Genomic DNA, 16,514 nt, shown 5'->3' on the forward strand with positions numbered 1-16,514 from the left:
TGTCCCTAACCTTGCCCTTGGGTGAGTCAATCTCTCTGGGTCTGTTTTCCTCATCTGTAAATTGGGGCTGAGGAAGTGAGGACCAGAAATGGCCTGTGTTAAGTATTTAGCGCAGGCCCTGGTGTCTTCTAAGAGTTTGATAAATGGTAGCTATTATGATCTCAGGTTTCAGGGTTCCCAAAGATCTAGTTCTTAAGACTCTGAGATATTTGGATTTTTCAAAATCCTGAGATGGTCTTTTTCCAATGTTCTGTGGTTCTAAGAGTCTTTGATCACTGAGGTTCACTATCAAATGACCCTATATCCCAAGTCCTTTGTCTCCTATTTCTCCCAACCCCTGGGCCTAAGAAGTAGGGCAGTGGGTGGAGGGGGCTGGGCCGCTACCCTGTCATGGCCCACATTCCGAGCTGGCTGTGGCAGCCCAGGGCCCCAGGGCCAGGCTGGAACGGGGATAGCAGCCTCCAGGCCCCAGGCCTGCGTCATCTCAGTGCCCTTGGCCAGGACAGGTGCTAATGCTGCCCCTACAGGTGGAGACGGGCAGGCGGACGATGCCAAGGACGGGGCAGCGGGGAGGCTGGAGGCGGCTCCTCCAGCTTTCAGGGCCGGAGTCCGAGGGCCCAGCTCTGCCCCTAACGCACAGCCTCGGGCAAGTCTCGGACCGTCAGGGCTGCCCCGTGTGCACCCGGAGACGGGGTCCCGGCGCCTCAGGCCCAGGGCCGGCCCTCGCTGGAGGGGCGGTGGCCAGGCTGATGGGCAGGCTGGAAGGAAAGCGCGACTCTCCGCTGGATGTAAGCACCCCTTTTATTAGCACAAGGCACCGCCGACTCGGGAGCCTCAGGGCCCGAGGATAAGTTAAGGCACAGAGCAGTCAAGGGGTGACTTTCCCAGGCCCAGGTAGCGGGCCTGGGGTCCGCGCGCCCCAAACTTCCTGAGCAAACTCCGACGTGGACGCGGCTAGGGGCCTGAGGTCCTTTTCCGCTGAGATGGGGGAACCGGGGCGGCGCGGGCGGAGGAGCGCCCCCTGGGGGCGAGGTGAGGCCGCCGGGCCCCGAGGATCCCGCCGCCGGCGGCGCTCACTTCTCGAAGTAGGGCAGGTAGAAGAACTGGAAGCCGCGGCGGCCCTTGACGGCGCAGTAGATGAAGATCACGTGGTAGACTGCGGGGCGGGGCCAGTCAGCGCCTAAGCCCCGCCCCTCAGGCCCCGCCCCGCCCATCCAGGCCCCGCCCCCGCCCCGCCCCGCTCGCACCTCCCGGGACCAACAACAGGAAGCCGGGCACGAAGAAGATGGCGCTGGAGACTCCTTTGGGAAGAGAGGAGGGGCCAGGTCAGGGCGGGGAGGCAGCTTCCGCAGCGAAGGCGCCGCCGCCGGCGGGGAGGGTGGCGGGTGGCGGGTGGCGAGGGACGGGAGGGGAGGGGAGGGCGCGCCCAGGACCCCTGGGCCCCGGAGGGGAGCGAGCGCCCGCGGGGGGGCTCACCTGGAGCGGGGGCCACCTCCAGTCCCACGCCGGTCAGGATCAGCACTGCGGACGGAGCCGCGAGCGTGAGGGCGGGGACGGGGGCCGGCGCTGGGCCCTCCAGCCGCAGCCCCCGGCGCGGCTCGGCCTGAGGAACGGTGTCCCCGCCTGAGCCGAAGCCTCCCCGGGCGGAGGCCCCCGTGGAAGCTCGCCCGGCTCTGTGCTCAGAGCGAGGCCCTGGAGGCCCCGGGAAGCGTCTGTCGGGAGAGACCTGTCGTCTCTCCTTGGGGGCTATCAGTCAGCACACACTCACGGAGCACCTGCACTGGGAGTCCCTGCGGGCTGCAGGGGAGGCGGAAGAGGTCCTTGCCCCATGGCCTCCCCCAGTAAAGCAGCCAACAGGATCCCCCGGGCCTCTGCCCCACTGGTCGGGACATGGGGGGTAAGATCAGACACCATGGGACCTGGGCGCTCAGGGAGGAGCTGCTTGGAGGCAGAGGCATGGGAGCTGAGGGGTAGCAGCAGAATAGTGCTTAACGTTTAGCAGCCACTTGCTAGGCGCTGCCAGACCCTGGCTGAGGGCGTTACCTGCACACCTTATTTAATCATCACCTTGACTGAATGACAAGAGGTATTATCCCCATTTCACAGATGAAACTGAGGCACAGAGAGGGACAGTAACTTGCTCAGGGCTGCACTTGGAAGGTGGTGGCAATCTGACCAGACAGGAGTATTCCAGACTGTGGGGAATTTGGGGGCTTTCTAGGGGCTTCCAGCTTTTGGTGAGACTGCAGAGACAAAAGCCCAGGCTTGAGGAGTTTGGCAGGGCCTGTAGGCCCAGGAGACAGATGTGGACTTTGGCTGAGGACAGTGGATGTTGGGGAAAGTGGGGAGGTCATGGCTAGATCAACTTTTCAGGCCCAGAGAGAGTCCTGGGTCCCCAGGTAGAGAATGGGATGGGAGGAGGTGGGGGGAGGTGGGCTCTGCAGCAACCGGGGAGACTTGAGGGGCCACTAGGAACTGTTGTGTGGTTCGTGCCTAGTACAGAGCACCTCAAAAAGGACATAACGGGGGCTGAAACTCACCCCCTGCACCCTGGCTTCGGGCTGCAGGCTCTGCTCACTCAGAGTAGGCATCTTTTTCTAATTCCTACAAAGGCCCTTTATGGGCCTTTGGTGGCCCCCAGGCCTGGCAATGTCATTGATGTGGGTTTAAGTCTCAGCTCGTCTACCTCTTAGCTGTGACCTGAGGGAGTCCCTTCACTTGCATGAATTTGTGTCCTTATTTCAGGACCAGGATGGTAATTGTGCTTGCCCTGTTAGGTGCTGAGAGGGTCAAGTGAGATAAGGCAGGTGGCTAGTGTGACCAGTGCCCTGTGAGCGGGTGTTGGGGAAGTGGGAGCGCCCTCCTCTGCACACAGACACTAGAGCTGAGGCAAGGACCCCACTCAGCTTTCTGTCCAGGGCACTTGTTCTTCCTGGAGGAGGAAAGGTGGCTGCCACAGTGGGGGCCTCCTTATGGGGCCCTCTTGATCCTAACCCTAGAAACTTTCTGGAGACCTTGACTCCTCAGCCCCATAGAATGAAAAGTGTGGGAGTCAGAAAACATTGGGCTATGAGATCTGTCTACTCTGGGCCTGTTTTCCCATCTGGGCAATGGGGACAGGTCCTTGTCAGCTCTCAGACTCCACAGAAGGGGGAGTGACAGGTGTCCTGTGGATCAGGCTGACAGGGCACACAGCATCCCTGGCCATGGGAACAGGCATCTCCCTGTGCATCTGGCCCTACCTCTTCCTTGCTGTGTGACCTCTGTAAGAGGAGGAAATAAGCCTACCCTACACCTGGTTTGAAGTAGACACAAAATAAATGGATTAAACAAGTTAAGTTATAAAAAAAAAAGTTTGGAACACTGAACCAGGTTCCATTTTCATCTGTGTGTGATTTCCTGGCTGTGGGACCAGGAAGCTGGGCCTTTCCCTCTCAAGACCTCAGTTTCCTCACCTGTAAAAATAGGAGTGGGGTGATGGCAGCGAGCTGCCTCCTCAGGATGCTGGGAGGCTGTGTGCCAAGGGAATGCAGAGCCTGCAGGAAGAAGGGCAGACCCCCTCCCAGGGGCTCTCAAGGACACTCACCCAGCCCCAGCAGCAGCAGCAGGAAGGAGGCCAGCACTACCCTTCGGTTCTTCTGGATCAAAGGGTGTTGAGTCCAGCTGGGGGGCAGGAGAGCAGGATGGATGTGAAAGAGGCAACAGGAGGCTTACCCTCTTCTGTCGCCCTCCCTGACCCAGAGGGCTGAGGGGAACAGCCAGGGCGGCCTGTCCTGGGCTCTGCCACAGGTGGCTCAAGAAGGGCGGGACCTCACCTGCAGCAGGCATTGTAGGAGCGCTGGGTGCTGTTGCTGATGGTGCTAAAGGACCACTGGGAGCTGCGGACAGATGTTCGGCCAGAATCCCTGCAGGGCAGGTGGGCCCAGTGAGAGGGAAGAGAGAGGCAAAGAAGGGGTCCCTTTGGGACAGAAGTCATGGTGATATGGCAGAGGAGGGGGAGGGATGGGCTGGGGGTTCCTGCAGGACTGGGGTAGAAGGCTGGGGGTTCCTGCAGGACAAGTGACCTGTGGGGAGGTAGGGGCCAGACCAAGCTGGGTTTTCTGCAGGATAAAGAGCTTGGTGGGGGTGGGTAGGTGACATGGGTACTAGGGTAGGGTGACCCTGCAGGACAGGGGAACACAGGGGAGGAGTGGGGATCAGCGAGGAACCCCTTAAGGAGGTTGGTGAGGCTGAGGGAGGTGAGGTGGAGGACTGATGGGAGGCAGAGGCCCGGCCGTGAGTATGGGTGGGTCCCCACCTGGCCCTGACCTGGTGCTGACTCCCCCATCTGGCTCCGGAGGCGCCTGGGCTCCATCCTCATCGTTTTCCAGGTTCTGTTCCAGAACACGGGGCTCAGGGCTTACTGGGCTCAGGCCCTTCCTCCCTCCGTGCCCTGGGGAGAGGGCCAAGCCAGCCCACGCAGCTGCTTCCCGCGGCTGACAGCTGCTCACCTGGCCCCTCCACCCTCCCCCTCCCGGCAGAGCAGGACGGGTTTGATGAATCACAGGGTGTGATGAATCACAAACCGAAACCAGGTAGGAGCTGGGAGCTGGGGGCTTTGGGGGGCAGGAGCCCAGGGGTTGATTGAGGGCTCCCAGCATGGGTCCCAGGGCCAGGACATATCCCAGGTTTGGGAGTCAGGGTGAAACTCAAAGCGTGGTATTTCAGGGGCCCAACAAGGAGGCTCTTGATTTGGGGTGCCAGGGAAGGGCAGGCCCATGGTTTCCAGGTTTGGGGCACAGGAATCTGGTCCAGGGTCTTCAAGAAAAGAATCCTAGAGTTGGTGCAGGTCATCCGGGAAAATGGGGATTTCCAGCTTGGTGGGAGTCAAGGTGTGGGCAAGGGCTCATCATGAGTGGGGGCCCCCAGCCCTGGGGCAAAGGATGGACTAGAGACTAACAGAACAGAGGCGGGTGCAGGTTCCTGGTAGGCCACCTGGCCCGGGGCTCAGGGGGCGGCTCCTGAATGCTGACAGGGTCTGGTTCAGGGGCACGAGGGCTGCCCAGCCCCCTCCTAGTACTGAGGAAGGAGGGGTCAGCATCCACGGCGGGCGAGGACTCCGGCCGCGGCGGGCGGAAGCTCCCGGGCGGTCTCCGGGCTCAGGGGGAGGCTGGAGCCCCGGGTCAGAGCCGAGGGGGCTGGGCCGGGCCGGTCGGCGGCCACGTCGGGGGGCGGCCCCCACGCCGGCGACGGCCTCTGCACGGGGCCTCCCCGGGCCGGGGCTCTCCAGGGCCGGCCTGGGGTCCCGCCCGGGGCCGGGCGGGGGGTGAGGGGGGCCGGGCCGGTCACCTGGTAGCGCAGGCGGGACTGCTTGTCCTCGTCGGCCGCCTCGAACCGCGCCCGGCGTTCGAAGTGCAGCGGCCCGAAGCGGGCGACCCCGCTGGACTCGGGCCCAGGGCCCGCGTCCTCCAGGGACAGCTCGAAGGCGTCATCGATGCTGAACTGGGGCCGGGCGGCGCTCATGGCCCCGCCAGGTCAGGCGCCCCCCGCCGCCGCCGCCATCCGCGCCCGCCGCCCGGCTTCGCCGTGGCCCCGCCCCCGCGCGCAGGCCCCGCCCCGCGCCGTCGTCTAGGGAGCCGGCGTCCCGCCCCGGCCCCGCCCCCACGCGACGGCCCCGCCCCGTCCGCCCTCCGCAGGCCAGAGCTGCCGAGCGCCGAGCTGCCGAGTGGGCGGGGCACGCTCTCCTGCGGCCCGCGCTGGGCCCGGGGCGCCGCCCCGCGGCAGCCTCCGCGAGCGGCAGCCGGTGCGGGTTCCGACGCGGGCCCGGGTCTGTTCCGAGGGCTGGGAGCGGCCGCCTGCCAGGCGCCGTCCTGCCGCCCGAGACGCAGCCTTGTGCACGCAGCCCGCCCCTGCGGCGCCAGGGAGACCCGGGGACCTGCTTCCCACCCTTGCCGCGGCCCTGCACGGAGGGTGTTTTCTCACCGCCTTGCAGCTGTGCAGCCGCACTCAGAGTTTACGCGGCTTCCACTCCTCCAGGCCTCTGCACTCAGCAGCCAGAGTTCTCTAGACACAAATCCGATTATTTTCTCTGTGTGTTGTTCTTAAATAAAGCTTTCAAAAATATATAAAAACAAGTATGCTGCTAAGTCACTCCTCTGTATAAAATTGTCCCTCGGTTTTCCATTGTGCTTAAAATAATATCTAAACTGCTGACTAAGGCCCACAGGGCTCTGAATACACTGGTCTCTGCCCGCCTCTTCCACTCTCAAGTCCTCCTCTGCCCCCTTCACCCCACACAGGCCACGCTGAGTCCTACCTCAGGGACTTTGCACGTGCGGTTGCCTGTGCCAGGAAAGCAGCACACCTCTCAGGGAAGCGGCCCCTGACTATGCAATGTAAAGTCAGTTTCAGTTTCACATTGCACAGCACTTACCTTTATAGTTTCATTCACCACCGTGTCTACAGTGCCCAGGACAGTGTTTGGCACTAAGTACATGCTCAATAAATATTTGTGGCAGAAATGAATGCATGCTTTGTTAAAATCCCAAATGCTTTCAAGTGGAAGAGCTGGGATGTCAATGCAGGCCCACCTAGCCCTGGGGGTGCTTGTACTCCTCCACCCAACCACCCCACTTCCTTTTATGACCTCAGGGACAGAGCTGTGTCAAGGATGCCTCTCAGTTTGTGACACCTCACCTCTATGAATGAGTAATTTTCCTCCACCCCTCCCCATCTTCCCCCCCCCCTCCCGCTGGGCTCCCATCAGTGTGCTCAGTCAGTTCCCTTGAATCCTGCCTGGGTCTCTACTACACATGGCACTGGCTCCTATGGGGATGTGTTCGCAATTTACAAACATGGTGTAGTGTATAAAACTCATTCGTCTGTACATTTTTACACTCAATACTAATGTTCTCCACATGCATCTCGTTCGTTGCTTCTGGCTGCATGTGATACACCGTGTTGAGCATCTAGCCCTTTTATTATGCCCCCGCCGCCACCACCAAGGGACCCACATGTAGCTTGGCCTGATACCCCTATCAGATCACGGACATCACTGACTGCTGTGGACATCTTCACAGTGTCCTTTGATGGCTGTGGGAGAATTCTTCCTGAAGTAGGACTTAAGCCAAGCTCTCCTGAGTGGTTGTGCGCATTTACACACCCACCGCGAGGGTTCTGGTTTTCTCTTAGCACTCGGTATTGGCTTGCTAATGGCTTGCCAATCTGATGAGTCTAAAGTGGAACCTCATTTTCATCTGGGGATCTCTGATGACTGGACAAGTTGAACAGCTCTTCATGCACTTGTCAGTCATGGTGGTTCCCTCTTCTGTGAACTGTCTGTATCTCTTGTCCACTTTTTTCTATTGGATTTCTAGTCTTTTTTCTGATTTGCATGTCTGTACATTTCTAAGTATTAATCCCTTGCTGGGTTTGATCCTGCACACATCTCCCTATTTTTGTCTCCTTACTTGTCTAAGGTGGTCTGAATTAAAGAACCATCCTCCTTTTCATATAGTCAAATCCATCAGGTTTGTGCCCTTGGAGTCTTGTTTGAAGTGTTCCCTCACCCCGAAGTGACAAAGGTATCCTCCAACACCTTTTCCTACTGCACTGGAATTCTATTCTTCTTACTAGCTTTGGGATCTTGATGGGCTAGGACCAGGGTAAGGGGAGTGAGGCATTCCCTTTGGTGAAAAATTTAAGCAGTCACCCAAAAACTCAGTAAGAAATATCAATAATAGTTTATTTTTAATTTTTTAAATTAATTGATTAGAGAGAGAGGAGGGGAGAGAGAGAGAGAGATAAAAACATCAAGGATGAGAGAGTCATCATTAATCGGCTGCCTCCTGCATGTCCCCTTCTGGGGATCGAGCCCTCAATGGGGGCATGTGCTATCACCAGGAAATGAACCGCGATCTCCTAGATAATAATAGGTCAATGCTCAACCGCTGAGTCACACTGGCTGGGCCTCAGTATTTTAATGCATTATTTTAAAAATCAAATTTAAGGCAAAACTCCATGATGAACAAAATACCAAAATTTTAAAGACAAGATTCAACCTTGCCCGGCTCACCTCACTCACCATACCCTAGGTCCTGACTTTGCCTTGAGCAAGTTACATAACATCTCTGTGCTTCAGCTTCCTCATTTGTTAGGTGGAAGGAACAATGTTTCCTTCACAGCATTCACTTAGGATTAAATGAGTTACTACATAGTCAGGAGCATAGCGCAGTGCCTGGCACGTAGGAGTACGGGATTGGTGTTAGGTATTATTACAACTCACAATAAGATCCTTAACCCTATGGATCCTACCTTTGAATGTGGCATAGGGAGGGATCCAGATTTATTTCAACGTAGAGAGCGCCGGTTTCCCCAGCACCGCCTACCAATCAGTTCTTCCTCCCTCTGAAGTATGGTGCCACATTTGTCATATATCAACTATAGTATATAGTCATTAACATGTATCTATTTTAAGTTCTGTTTTTTGGTTCCATTGGTCCCTTGACTAATTCTTTTTTCTTTTTTTTAATATGATTTTATTGATTTTTAGAGAGGAAAGGACAGAGACAGAGAGATAGAAACTTCGCTGAGAGAGAAACATCACATCGATTGGCTGCCTTCCGGGCATGCGCCCTGACCCCAAGTTGAGCCAGTGACAGCCGGTGACCTCTCCCTGCTTGGAAGGACACTCAACCAACTGAGCCACACTGGCCAGGGCAGTACCTCATGTTGTTACCAGAAAGGGGGCCTGGCCCTGAGATGGTCTTCCTAGGGCCCACTGGCAGTGTGTGAGTTCTTGACTTCATGCAGGAAAGATCTCACAGCATGAGTCCAGGTGATTTTTAGAGGACGTTTATTAAAGCTGGGGACAATGAAACAACGGAAGGGCCTAGGACAGAAGAGGCAGCGGGAGAGCCCAGGCGGGGCTGCTGTGGCTCACTGAGAAGTCAGAGAAAAGGCGGCCTTGGGGCAGGTTCAGGGGGTTAGCCCAGGACGAGCTGCCGCTGCCCACTGCTGCCCTGGTTGCAAGCCTCCCATGGGGTCCCTTAAGAGTTTAGGAGATGCAGCCTGTGGGGGAAATGGGAGTCGGAGGGGAAAGGCACGGGAGTGGTCCTGGGAGGGAGAGCACACACTGGGGTGGTTTCTTGAAGGTTTTTAAAGGCTGGACATGTAGGGGAGGTTTTAGGGGAAGATCTCAATAGAAAATTCATCAGTTTTATGCTGATGTGCCAAAATGAGACTTATTCCCTTAATGTCATCTGTCCTTAGGTGTGGTTGGCACAAATGTCACCCACTGGATTTCTGCTATCTGTCTCCCTGAGTGGGGCGATTTAAGCTATTTACCCTCTGGTTAGGGAGGAGAAGTGCAAAGCATTCACTCTTAAGTGTCCTGGGTTTAGGGAAGACAGGATTTACTAGATGGCTGCAAACTGCCGGGCATCTAGATTTACTAGATGGCTGCAAACCGCTTGGCATCTAGATTTACTAGATGACTGTAAACTGCTTGTTTAACTACCTGTCTCAGTTTCCCTATCCCGCTTGTCCTGGCTTACTAGCCTGTCTCAATATAAATGGAATCATATAGCATCTCCCTTTTAGTGAGTGGTATTCATTTAGATATTGGTGTATTTTCATATACACTAGTGGATTCAATTAGCTTAATATTTCATTTAGAATTTTATATCTGTATTTATTAGTAAAATGTATACTTTTCTTGCCTTATGGTATACTTATCTGGTTCCGGAATCAACATTAAAGTAGTCTCGTAAAATACGTTGGTTGGCTTTCCTCTTTTTTTCTATTTTCTGAACAATCTGTGTAGACTACTTGTTGCTTCAAAATTTGGCAGAACTTGCCTGTAAAACTTCCTGTATTGGTTAAAAAAAAAAAAAAGCAGAAAACAAACAAAGCATGTTACCTTCCTCTCAGAGGTCCTGCCTATCTCAGGGGAGCTCCTGTGGGAAATGAACCAGGGTAAATACATGAAGCACTTAGCACCTTCGAAGTCATGATGGTGGGACGTAGACAGTGCAGAGGTCTCAAGACATTCCTCTTGAGCGTGGCGACCTAAATCTCGTGGATGAGAGGGGGCCACGGACGAAACCTGACGAGCTCAGGGGGGGCCTGCATGGCAGCCTTACAAACTCAGAGACCAAAAATAACCACATAGGATGGTCTGAAATGAAAACTTTCTCACTAAAAGCAGTTCAGGGCAAGGAGTCATGTCCCAGGGCAATGTTTTTCCCTAACCCAGATCAATCTTCGCCTTAACTGAGCCTGTCTTTTGGCAACTAGAATAACACACCTGAAAACATGCCTTTGGAGTAACAAAGTAATTTCCCTTGTTACTTTGGGAAGTAACAAAGTAACAAAGTAACAAAGGAGCAGCACAGCCGCCATGGTTACTGTTATGCAGCTAATTGCCGGCGGTTAGCTTGCCGGGAAACACGGATGTAAAAGTGTCTTGTTTATTTATTTTACTTTTTATTCTGCCCCAGAGGTGTGGCTCTCTCCCGCCTCCCTGCTCTATCACCCAGAGATTTCACGAGACCCCCTCACAGCTCCCTCTTCGGACCTCACTCCTGTCACCCCTGCAGTCACACCCACCGGGCTCCCCTGGGCGCCAGGCACCGTGGGTTCAGCGGGTGGCACTCACCGCCGCCAGCCCCACGCGGCCTTCTCTCAGATCTGAGGAACTTAAGCTCCCACAGGGGCAGACACCCTCCTGCCCTTCTTACTCCTGGTTTCCCTTTTCATTTTTGACAGAGAAGAAAATTCAGGATTCAAAAGCCATGACTATTGTGCTAGATATGCAAAAGAAAAGGCCCGAGGGAACACACAAAAATAGTTTTGGGGGGACTGCCCCGCCCCCGCCCCCATTTTCCTCTCCTAGGTGGGAAAGGAGGTTCTACTCTTCCTACATCTTTCAATGGAGCGGCAGGCACAAGGCGACGCGGGAGGGCCGCGGCCCTGTTTTCTGGGGACGCCCCCCCCACCCCCCCCCGCCCGCAGGCCCCGGCCCCGCCTCCCTGACCCGCGGTGGTCCGTCCTCCTCCAGCCTCAGGCTCCGCCCCCGGTGAGACCCGCGCGCTCAGCCGCACCGCAGACAACCAATCACCTTCCGTTCCCACGTTCCATCCCTTTTGGGCGTCTGCCCTCAGCCAAAATGGCGCCGCCTCGGAAGTTGCCGAAGCTCCAGAAGTGGCCGAAGCAGGTCCGGAAGCTGCCGAGCGAGTCCGGAAGTTGCCGAAAGAGAGCAGCGGGTAAGGAGGATGGCGGATGTCATCGCAAGACTCCGGGAGGACGGGATCCAAAAGCGTGTGATACAGGAGGGCCGGGGGGAGCTCCCTGACTTTGAGGATGGAACCAAGGTCAGTGCCGCACCCCGTCCCTTTAACCCTCTGCGGCGCGGCGCGCATGCGAGGCGGGAGGAGGCCTGTAGGCGAGAGGTTGCGCATGCTTAGAGAGCAGCGGCGACCCTCCCGCTCCCGCGCCGAACTCGACGCTGATTGGTCTGCATTTAAGTAGGGGGCGAATGGGCGCGCGTCTGCCCCGCCCCCTCGCTCGGCCGGCAGGCGGCGCACGCGGGCTGCGGGGCTTTGACCTCGGCGTCTGCTTGGACCCTGAGCTGCACACCCGGGATCTGGGAGGGGGCCCCGGGACCTCTGGGCTGCAAGGCTTAAGATCCTTTATAGATGGAAGGGTCTTCTTAAAACACCTAGGCCAGCCCCCCTCATGTAGATGGGGAAACTGAGGCCGGGGAACAGGCCCGGAGGTCAGGTCTGCGGGAGCACAACCCTTTGGCAGCTTTCCAACCGGTCTCCGGTGCATCGCTCCGGGCTGGGACGCAAAGAGCCTCCTACCTCCCTCCTTTGTACGCCCAGGGCCCTCCTGGCCCCTGCCCTAAACCTAGGTCTCCAGGCTCCCCTGCGTCTGCTGTGCATGCAGCCCTCCCCTCCCGGGGCGCCTTTCCCACTTGCCCCTTGTCTGTAAAGTAAGGACCTTCCCTGGGGCAGCTCCTGGGCCCAGCAGGCATGTTGAGCAAAACACTGAAGATCCCAGGCCGGCCCGGGGTGGGTGTGAGCGCTCCCGGAGCAGAGGGGCACCGCATGGCTCTAGTGAGCATTTACATTAAGAGGGATCTTTGCCCAGAGAGAAGGGGTTTGGCTGCCTGTGCCCATGGGGTTGGTGGCCTGGAAGAAGGTCTTGGCAAGGGAGATTCCGGATGGAACAGACATCAGAAGCAGAGAACGTTATAAAGATAGTGAAGACCTGGGAACAGTGACGCCGAAATAACAGGGACAGGTGATATTAAATGACAAACCACCGGCGCTGATTTAGCGCTCAGTCTGTGAGCACCGGGCTAAATGTTTACACGTTTATTTCCTTTCGTTTCCACAACGTGGGGTAAGTCCTGTTGTTGACTTTGTTGTACTGATGTGGAAACGGAGCTCAGACAGGCAGCGGGGCCTGGTGATGAAAGAGTGTGGGCTCCTCTAACCATATCCTGTGGCTCCTCCTGTTCTCATGCCCCACTGCAAATCCTCAAAATGCACCCAGGGTCTTACTGCGTTTTACCACTTCTCCCATTACCACTCTGGTCCGGGCCACCCTGGGTTATGGCAGTAACCTCCTAACTCGCCTTCCTGCCCCCGCCCCCGCCCCTCTACAACCTGCTCTCATCCCAGGAGCAGCAGGACACACATCACATCACGTCCCTCCTCCGCTTGGATCCACCGAGTGGCTTCCATCTCAGTAAAACAACAAGGCCCTCACCACACATGGCCTACCGGCCCTGGGGGGTCCACCTTGGACCCCGTGACTCCATGGTGCACCCTTCCCCTGCAGCCACTCTGCGTCGGCCACCGTGACCCTGCTGCTGCTTGAACTCACCATGTGCTGTCCCCCTTCGAGGCTCTTAGGCTGCTCTTCTTTTGGCCTAGAGAGTTAATACCGGCTTGCTACCACCTGGCTTGCTGCTCAAAGGGTGCCTTGCCCACCCCGTATAAACCCCTCCTGCCTTGCCTGCTGCGGCTTGCTTTCCGGTCCATAGCACTTAACCTCCACCTTACATAGCACATCCTTGTGTTTGAGGCCCATCTCTTTCGTCTAGAGTCTAGACGGTCCACGCGAGCTCCGCGGGGGCAGGGATTTTGTCTGTTCCCTTCACTGCTGTGTCCAGCACAGAGCTCGGGTACATAGTCGGTGCCCAGTAAATATTTGTTGGGAGGTTGATTGGAGTCAGGCTGCTGGGCTACCACCCCAGGCTGCCCACCCACTAGCCATGTGACTTGAGCCCCTTACTGCCCTCTCCTTCGCTTACTTTCCTCGCTCGGGTGGTGGGGTGAGAGGTCAGGTGGTGAGCCCTGGGCAAGCCCTGTCCCTTATGCTGTCTGCAGGCTGGGAGCCGGCCTTGTTCTTGGGGGCTGGGCGAGGGTTCACGCCCTTGCCTGGTCCCGCATCCGCCTGCAGGCCACCTTCCACTACCGGACTCTGCGCAGCGACGAAGAGGGCACTGTGCTGGATGACAGCCGTGCACGCGGAAAGCCCATGGAGCTCATCATTGGCAAGAAGTTCAAGCTGCCCGTGTGGGAGACCATCGTGAGCACCATGCGCGAGGGGGAGATTGCCCAGTTTCACTGCGATGTCAAGGTGCCTGGCGTCATGCGTCTGCCTGCGGTGTCTGTCCTGCTATCCTGTTCCCCATCCCGGGGCCTCTACCCTGGCTAGGTCACCTCCAGCTCCCTCCAGGTCACTGCACCACCAAGGACACCAGCATCCCAGCCTCTATTCTGCCTTCTCCTCTCCATTAGCCAGACTATAGCCATGGGACTGGTTCTCAAATGAAAATGACCCGCTCAGCTCCTTGCTTCAGGCCTCTCTGGCTCCTGGTCATCATCAGGCTTGAGCGGAAGCTCTAGCTGCGCACTTGGCCCTGTAGGGTCTAGCCCCTGCCAGTCTCCCCTTCTTCCCTCCCCACCCTGCCTTTCCTTTCCTTTCCATCCGGTTTTTGGCCAAGATTTCCCCTCATACTTCACAGTGAATTCCTGGGTCACCACCCCCAGGAAGCCCTCCCCGACTGCTGATAGTTGGCCTGAGCCCTCCTTTGGGTCCTCCAACCCGTCTTGCCTTGCGTGGTCGGGATCTGTTCCTCTGCTCAGGTATCAGCTACTTCAGGGCAGGGGTTGGGCTCGTTCCCGCCACTTTCAAGATGCCTGGCATGAGCCAGCCCAGACCCAAGGCTCAGGGGTCTGCAGGCCAGGTGCAGTGGGGCCGGGGAGAGCCCGTTAGACTGGGCGTCTTATTCCCACCTTCCCAGCAGCTGTTCCTGGTGGAAGGTGTAAGGCGAAAGGCTGGGTCCCCTATGCCTGAGGGTCTCCCCTGCTCTGGGTTGTGAAGTTGCCGCCCTGTGCTCAGGCCCTGGATGGGGTGGAGGGGGCAAGAGAGAAGGCAGAGGGTCTGGGAACAGAAGGTGGAGGGACCCCAGCAATGGTGAGTCCTGCCTGTGGGCTGCACTCCTGGGAGGAGAAGAGGTAAGAGTTCCCCGGGGCCTGTAAGGACAGGGGAGACGGGTTGACAGTGGAAGTGTGTGTTTGTGGGGTAAGTGCGTGGCTTGGTTTGGTGGCCAAACCAAGGGTAGAAAGCTGGGAGGTAGAAAGCTGGGAGCTTCATCAGGAGAAAGGGGGCTGGGAGGCTGGCGTCCCAAGGGGAAAGCGCTCCTACGTTTCAGCAGAGAGGGGCTGAGCCAGCTGCAGCCCACCTCTGGGCCTCAGTGTCCTTTCTCCGGTGGTGACTGGGCGGGGGCTGGCTTCTTGGGCCACAATGACAGAGCCCCTGCTGCCCACTTGCCCTCCTGCAGCACGTGGTCCTGTATCCACTGGTGGCCAAGAGTTTACGCAACATTGCAGCCGGCAAGGACCCCCTGGAGGGCCAGCGGCACTGCTGTGGCATCGCCCAGATGCACGAGCACAGTTCCCTGGGCCACGCCGACCTGGACGCCCTGCAGCAGAACCCCCAGCCCCTCATCTTCGACATCGAGATGCTCAAGGTGAGGGGCCGCCAAGGCTCAGGCGCCCAGACAAAGTGCCACTGCCCAGCCTCAGAGTGGGCGCCGGCCCCGCCTGCCCACGCAGGGCTCGTGGGCTCCATGGATAGACTGGTGGGGGGTCAAGGCAGGGCAGGTGCAAGAACACCTGTGCGGGACCCCTGGCTGTGCCTCGGGCTCCCTCCTGTGAGGGCAGCGATCTTCACCGCCTTGTTCACTGTTGTTTCTAGAACCTGGCACAGTGCTGGGCACGCAGGAGATGCTGCACAAATGTCTGTTGAGTGGTCAGTGAAGGATCGAGCGGCTGTGGTTTCGGTCTCCGTTTCTGGAGGCTGAGCAGCTGCAGTGCCCGGGGGCTCCCCCTGACTTGGCCCACGCCCCCGGCAGGTGGAGGACCCTGGCACATACCAGCAGGACCCCTGGGCAATGACAGACGAGGAGAAGGCGAAGGCGGTGCCGGTCATCCACCAGGAGGGCAACCGGCTGTACCGCGAGGGCCACGTGAAGGAGGCGGCCGCCAAGTACTACGACGCCATCGCCTGCCTCAAGAACCTGCAGATGAAGGTGCTGCCCGAGGCCGCGCAGGTGGGCGGGGGCGGAGGGGCGCCCGCGCCCGGCTCTCAGCACCCGTTCCCCTCCCCCTGCCCCCACGACGCCAGGAACAGCCCGGGTCCCCGGACTGGATCCAGCTGGATCAGCAGATCACGCCGCTGCTGCTCAACTACTGTCAGTGCAAGCTGGTGGCCCAAGAGTATTACGAAGTGCTGGACCACTGCTCCTCCATCCTCAACAAGTATGACGGTGAGCGCGCGCCGGGCGCTGCCGCCTGGGCGGGGCTCGGGCGGCGGCCTCCCCTCCCCTAGCGCCCTGGGCACTGGGCTGCAAGACCCAGCCTTTGACATCACCCCATCTGAGCTCCCCCAGCTCGGCAAAATACCCCCCCCCCCGGGCAGGGCTGTGGGCCTTGTGTGCCCGTGAGCTATGCGTGGTGTCAGGAGGGTCAGGAGGGCACTGTCCCCTGATGGACCCAGTGGTGCCAGAAGGCATGCTGGGCAGCTGGCCGGCCCCCCTCATGCCCCTGCATGCCTGCTGCCCGCTGCCACCCCTGCAGACAACGTCAAGGCCTATTTCAAGCGGGGCAAGGCGCACGCAGCCGTGTGGAATGCCCAGGAGGCCCAGGCTGACTTTGCCAAGGTGCTGGAGCTGGACCCCGCCCTGGCACCCATTGTGAGCAAGGAGCTTCGCGCCCTGGAGGCACGGATCCGGCAGAAAGACGAGGAGGACAAGGCCCGCTTCCGGGGCATCTTTTCCCACTGACGGCCCTGCCCGCCCTGCCCAGCTCGCTGCCGCCTTGCCAGCACACCTGCCTCCCCTGTATCATGCTTCTCTGTACATAAAGGCCTTATTTATCTCTCTCTGGGCCTGCCGAGCTCATCCATTGGGAGAGGGGGTCATCGCCTCACATTTCCTGGTACTTGGGTGGTATTGG

The 16,514-nt window shown here is 58.3% G+C and overlaps 2 protein-coding genes across 7 annotated transcripts; one reads left to right on the forward strand and one right to left on the reverse strand.

The window, feature by feature from the left end:
- Positions 1–783: 783 nt before the first annotated feature.
- Positions 784–5,525, reverse strand: TMEM134 (transmembrane protein 134). 5 transcript variants are annotated; one of them, XM_087822038.1, is made up of 7 exons: positions 5,329–5,525; positions 4,309–4,373; positions 3,816–3,905; positions 3,587–3,663; positions 1,477–1,521; positions 1,248–1,301; positions 784–1,156 (listed from the first exon to the last, which is right to left on the reverse strand). In XM_087822038.1, exons 1-7 carry the CDS (start codon positions 5,500–5,502, stop codon positions 1,074–1,076), a joined length of 588 nt encoding a protein of 195 aa, XP_087678164.1. In that variant the 5' UTR covers positions 5,503–5,525; the 3' UTR covers positions 784–1,073. The 5 variants fall into 5 exon arrangements, with proteins under 5 accessions (XP_087678164.1, XP_087678165.1, XP_087678162.1 ...); XM_087822039.1 differs by lacking the exon at positions 1,477–1,521; XM_087822036.1 differs by lacking the exon at positions 5,329–5,525 and having other exon boundaries at positions 4,309–5,168.
- Positions 5,526–11,225: 5,700 nt separating this feature from the next.
- Positions 11,226–16,433, forward strand: AIP (AHR interacting HSP90 co-chaperone). 2 transcript variants are annotated; one of them, XM_016213464.2, is made up of 6 exons: positions 11,226–11,351; positions 13,453–13,632; positions 14,840–15,028; positions 15,413–15,589; positions 15,685–15,826; positions 16,137–16,433. In XM_016213464.2, the coding sequence occupies exons 1-6, from the start codon at positions 11,253–11,255 to the stop codon at positions 16,340–16,342; spliced, it is 993 nt and encodes a 330-aa protein (XP_016068950.2). In that variant the 5' UTR covers positions 11,226–11,252; the 3' UTR covers positions 16,343–16,433. The 2 variants fall into 2 exon arrangements, with proteins under 2 accessions (XP_016068950.2, XP_016068951.2); XM_016213465.2 differs by having other exon boundaries at positions 15,685–15,818; positions 16,137–16,280.
- Positions 16,434–16,514: the final 81 nt, after the last annotated feature.

Source organism: Miniopterus natalensis, chromosome 11 (genome assembly GCF_054644295.1).
Source record: "Miniopterus natalensis isolate mMinNat1 chromosome 11, mMinNat1.hap1, whole genome shotgun sequence".
NCBI lineage: Eukaryota > Metazoa > Chordata > Mammalia > Chiroptera > Miniopteridae > Miniopterus > Miniopterus natalensis.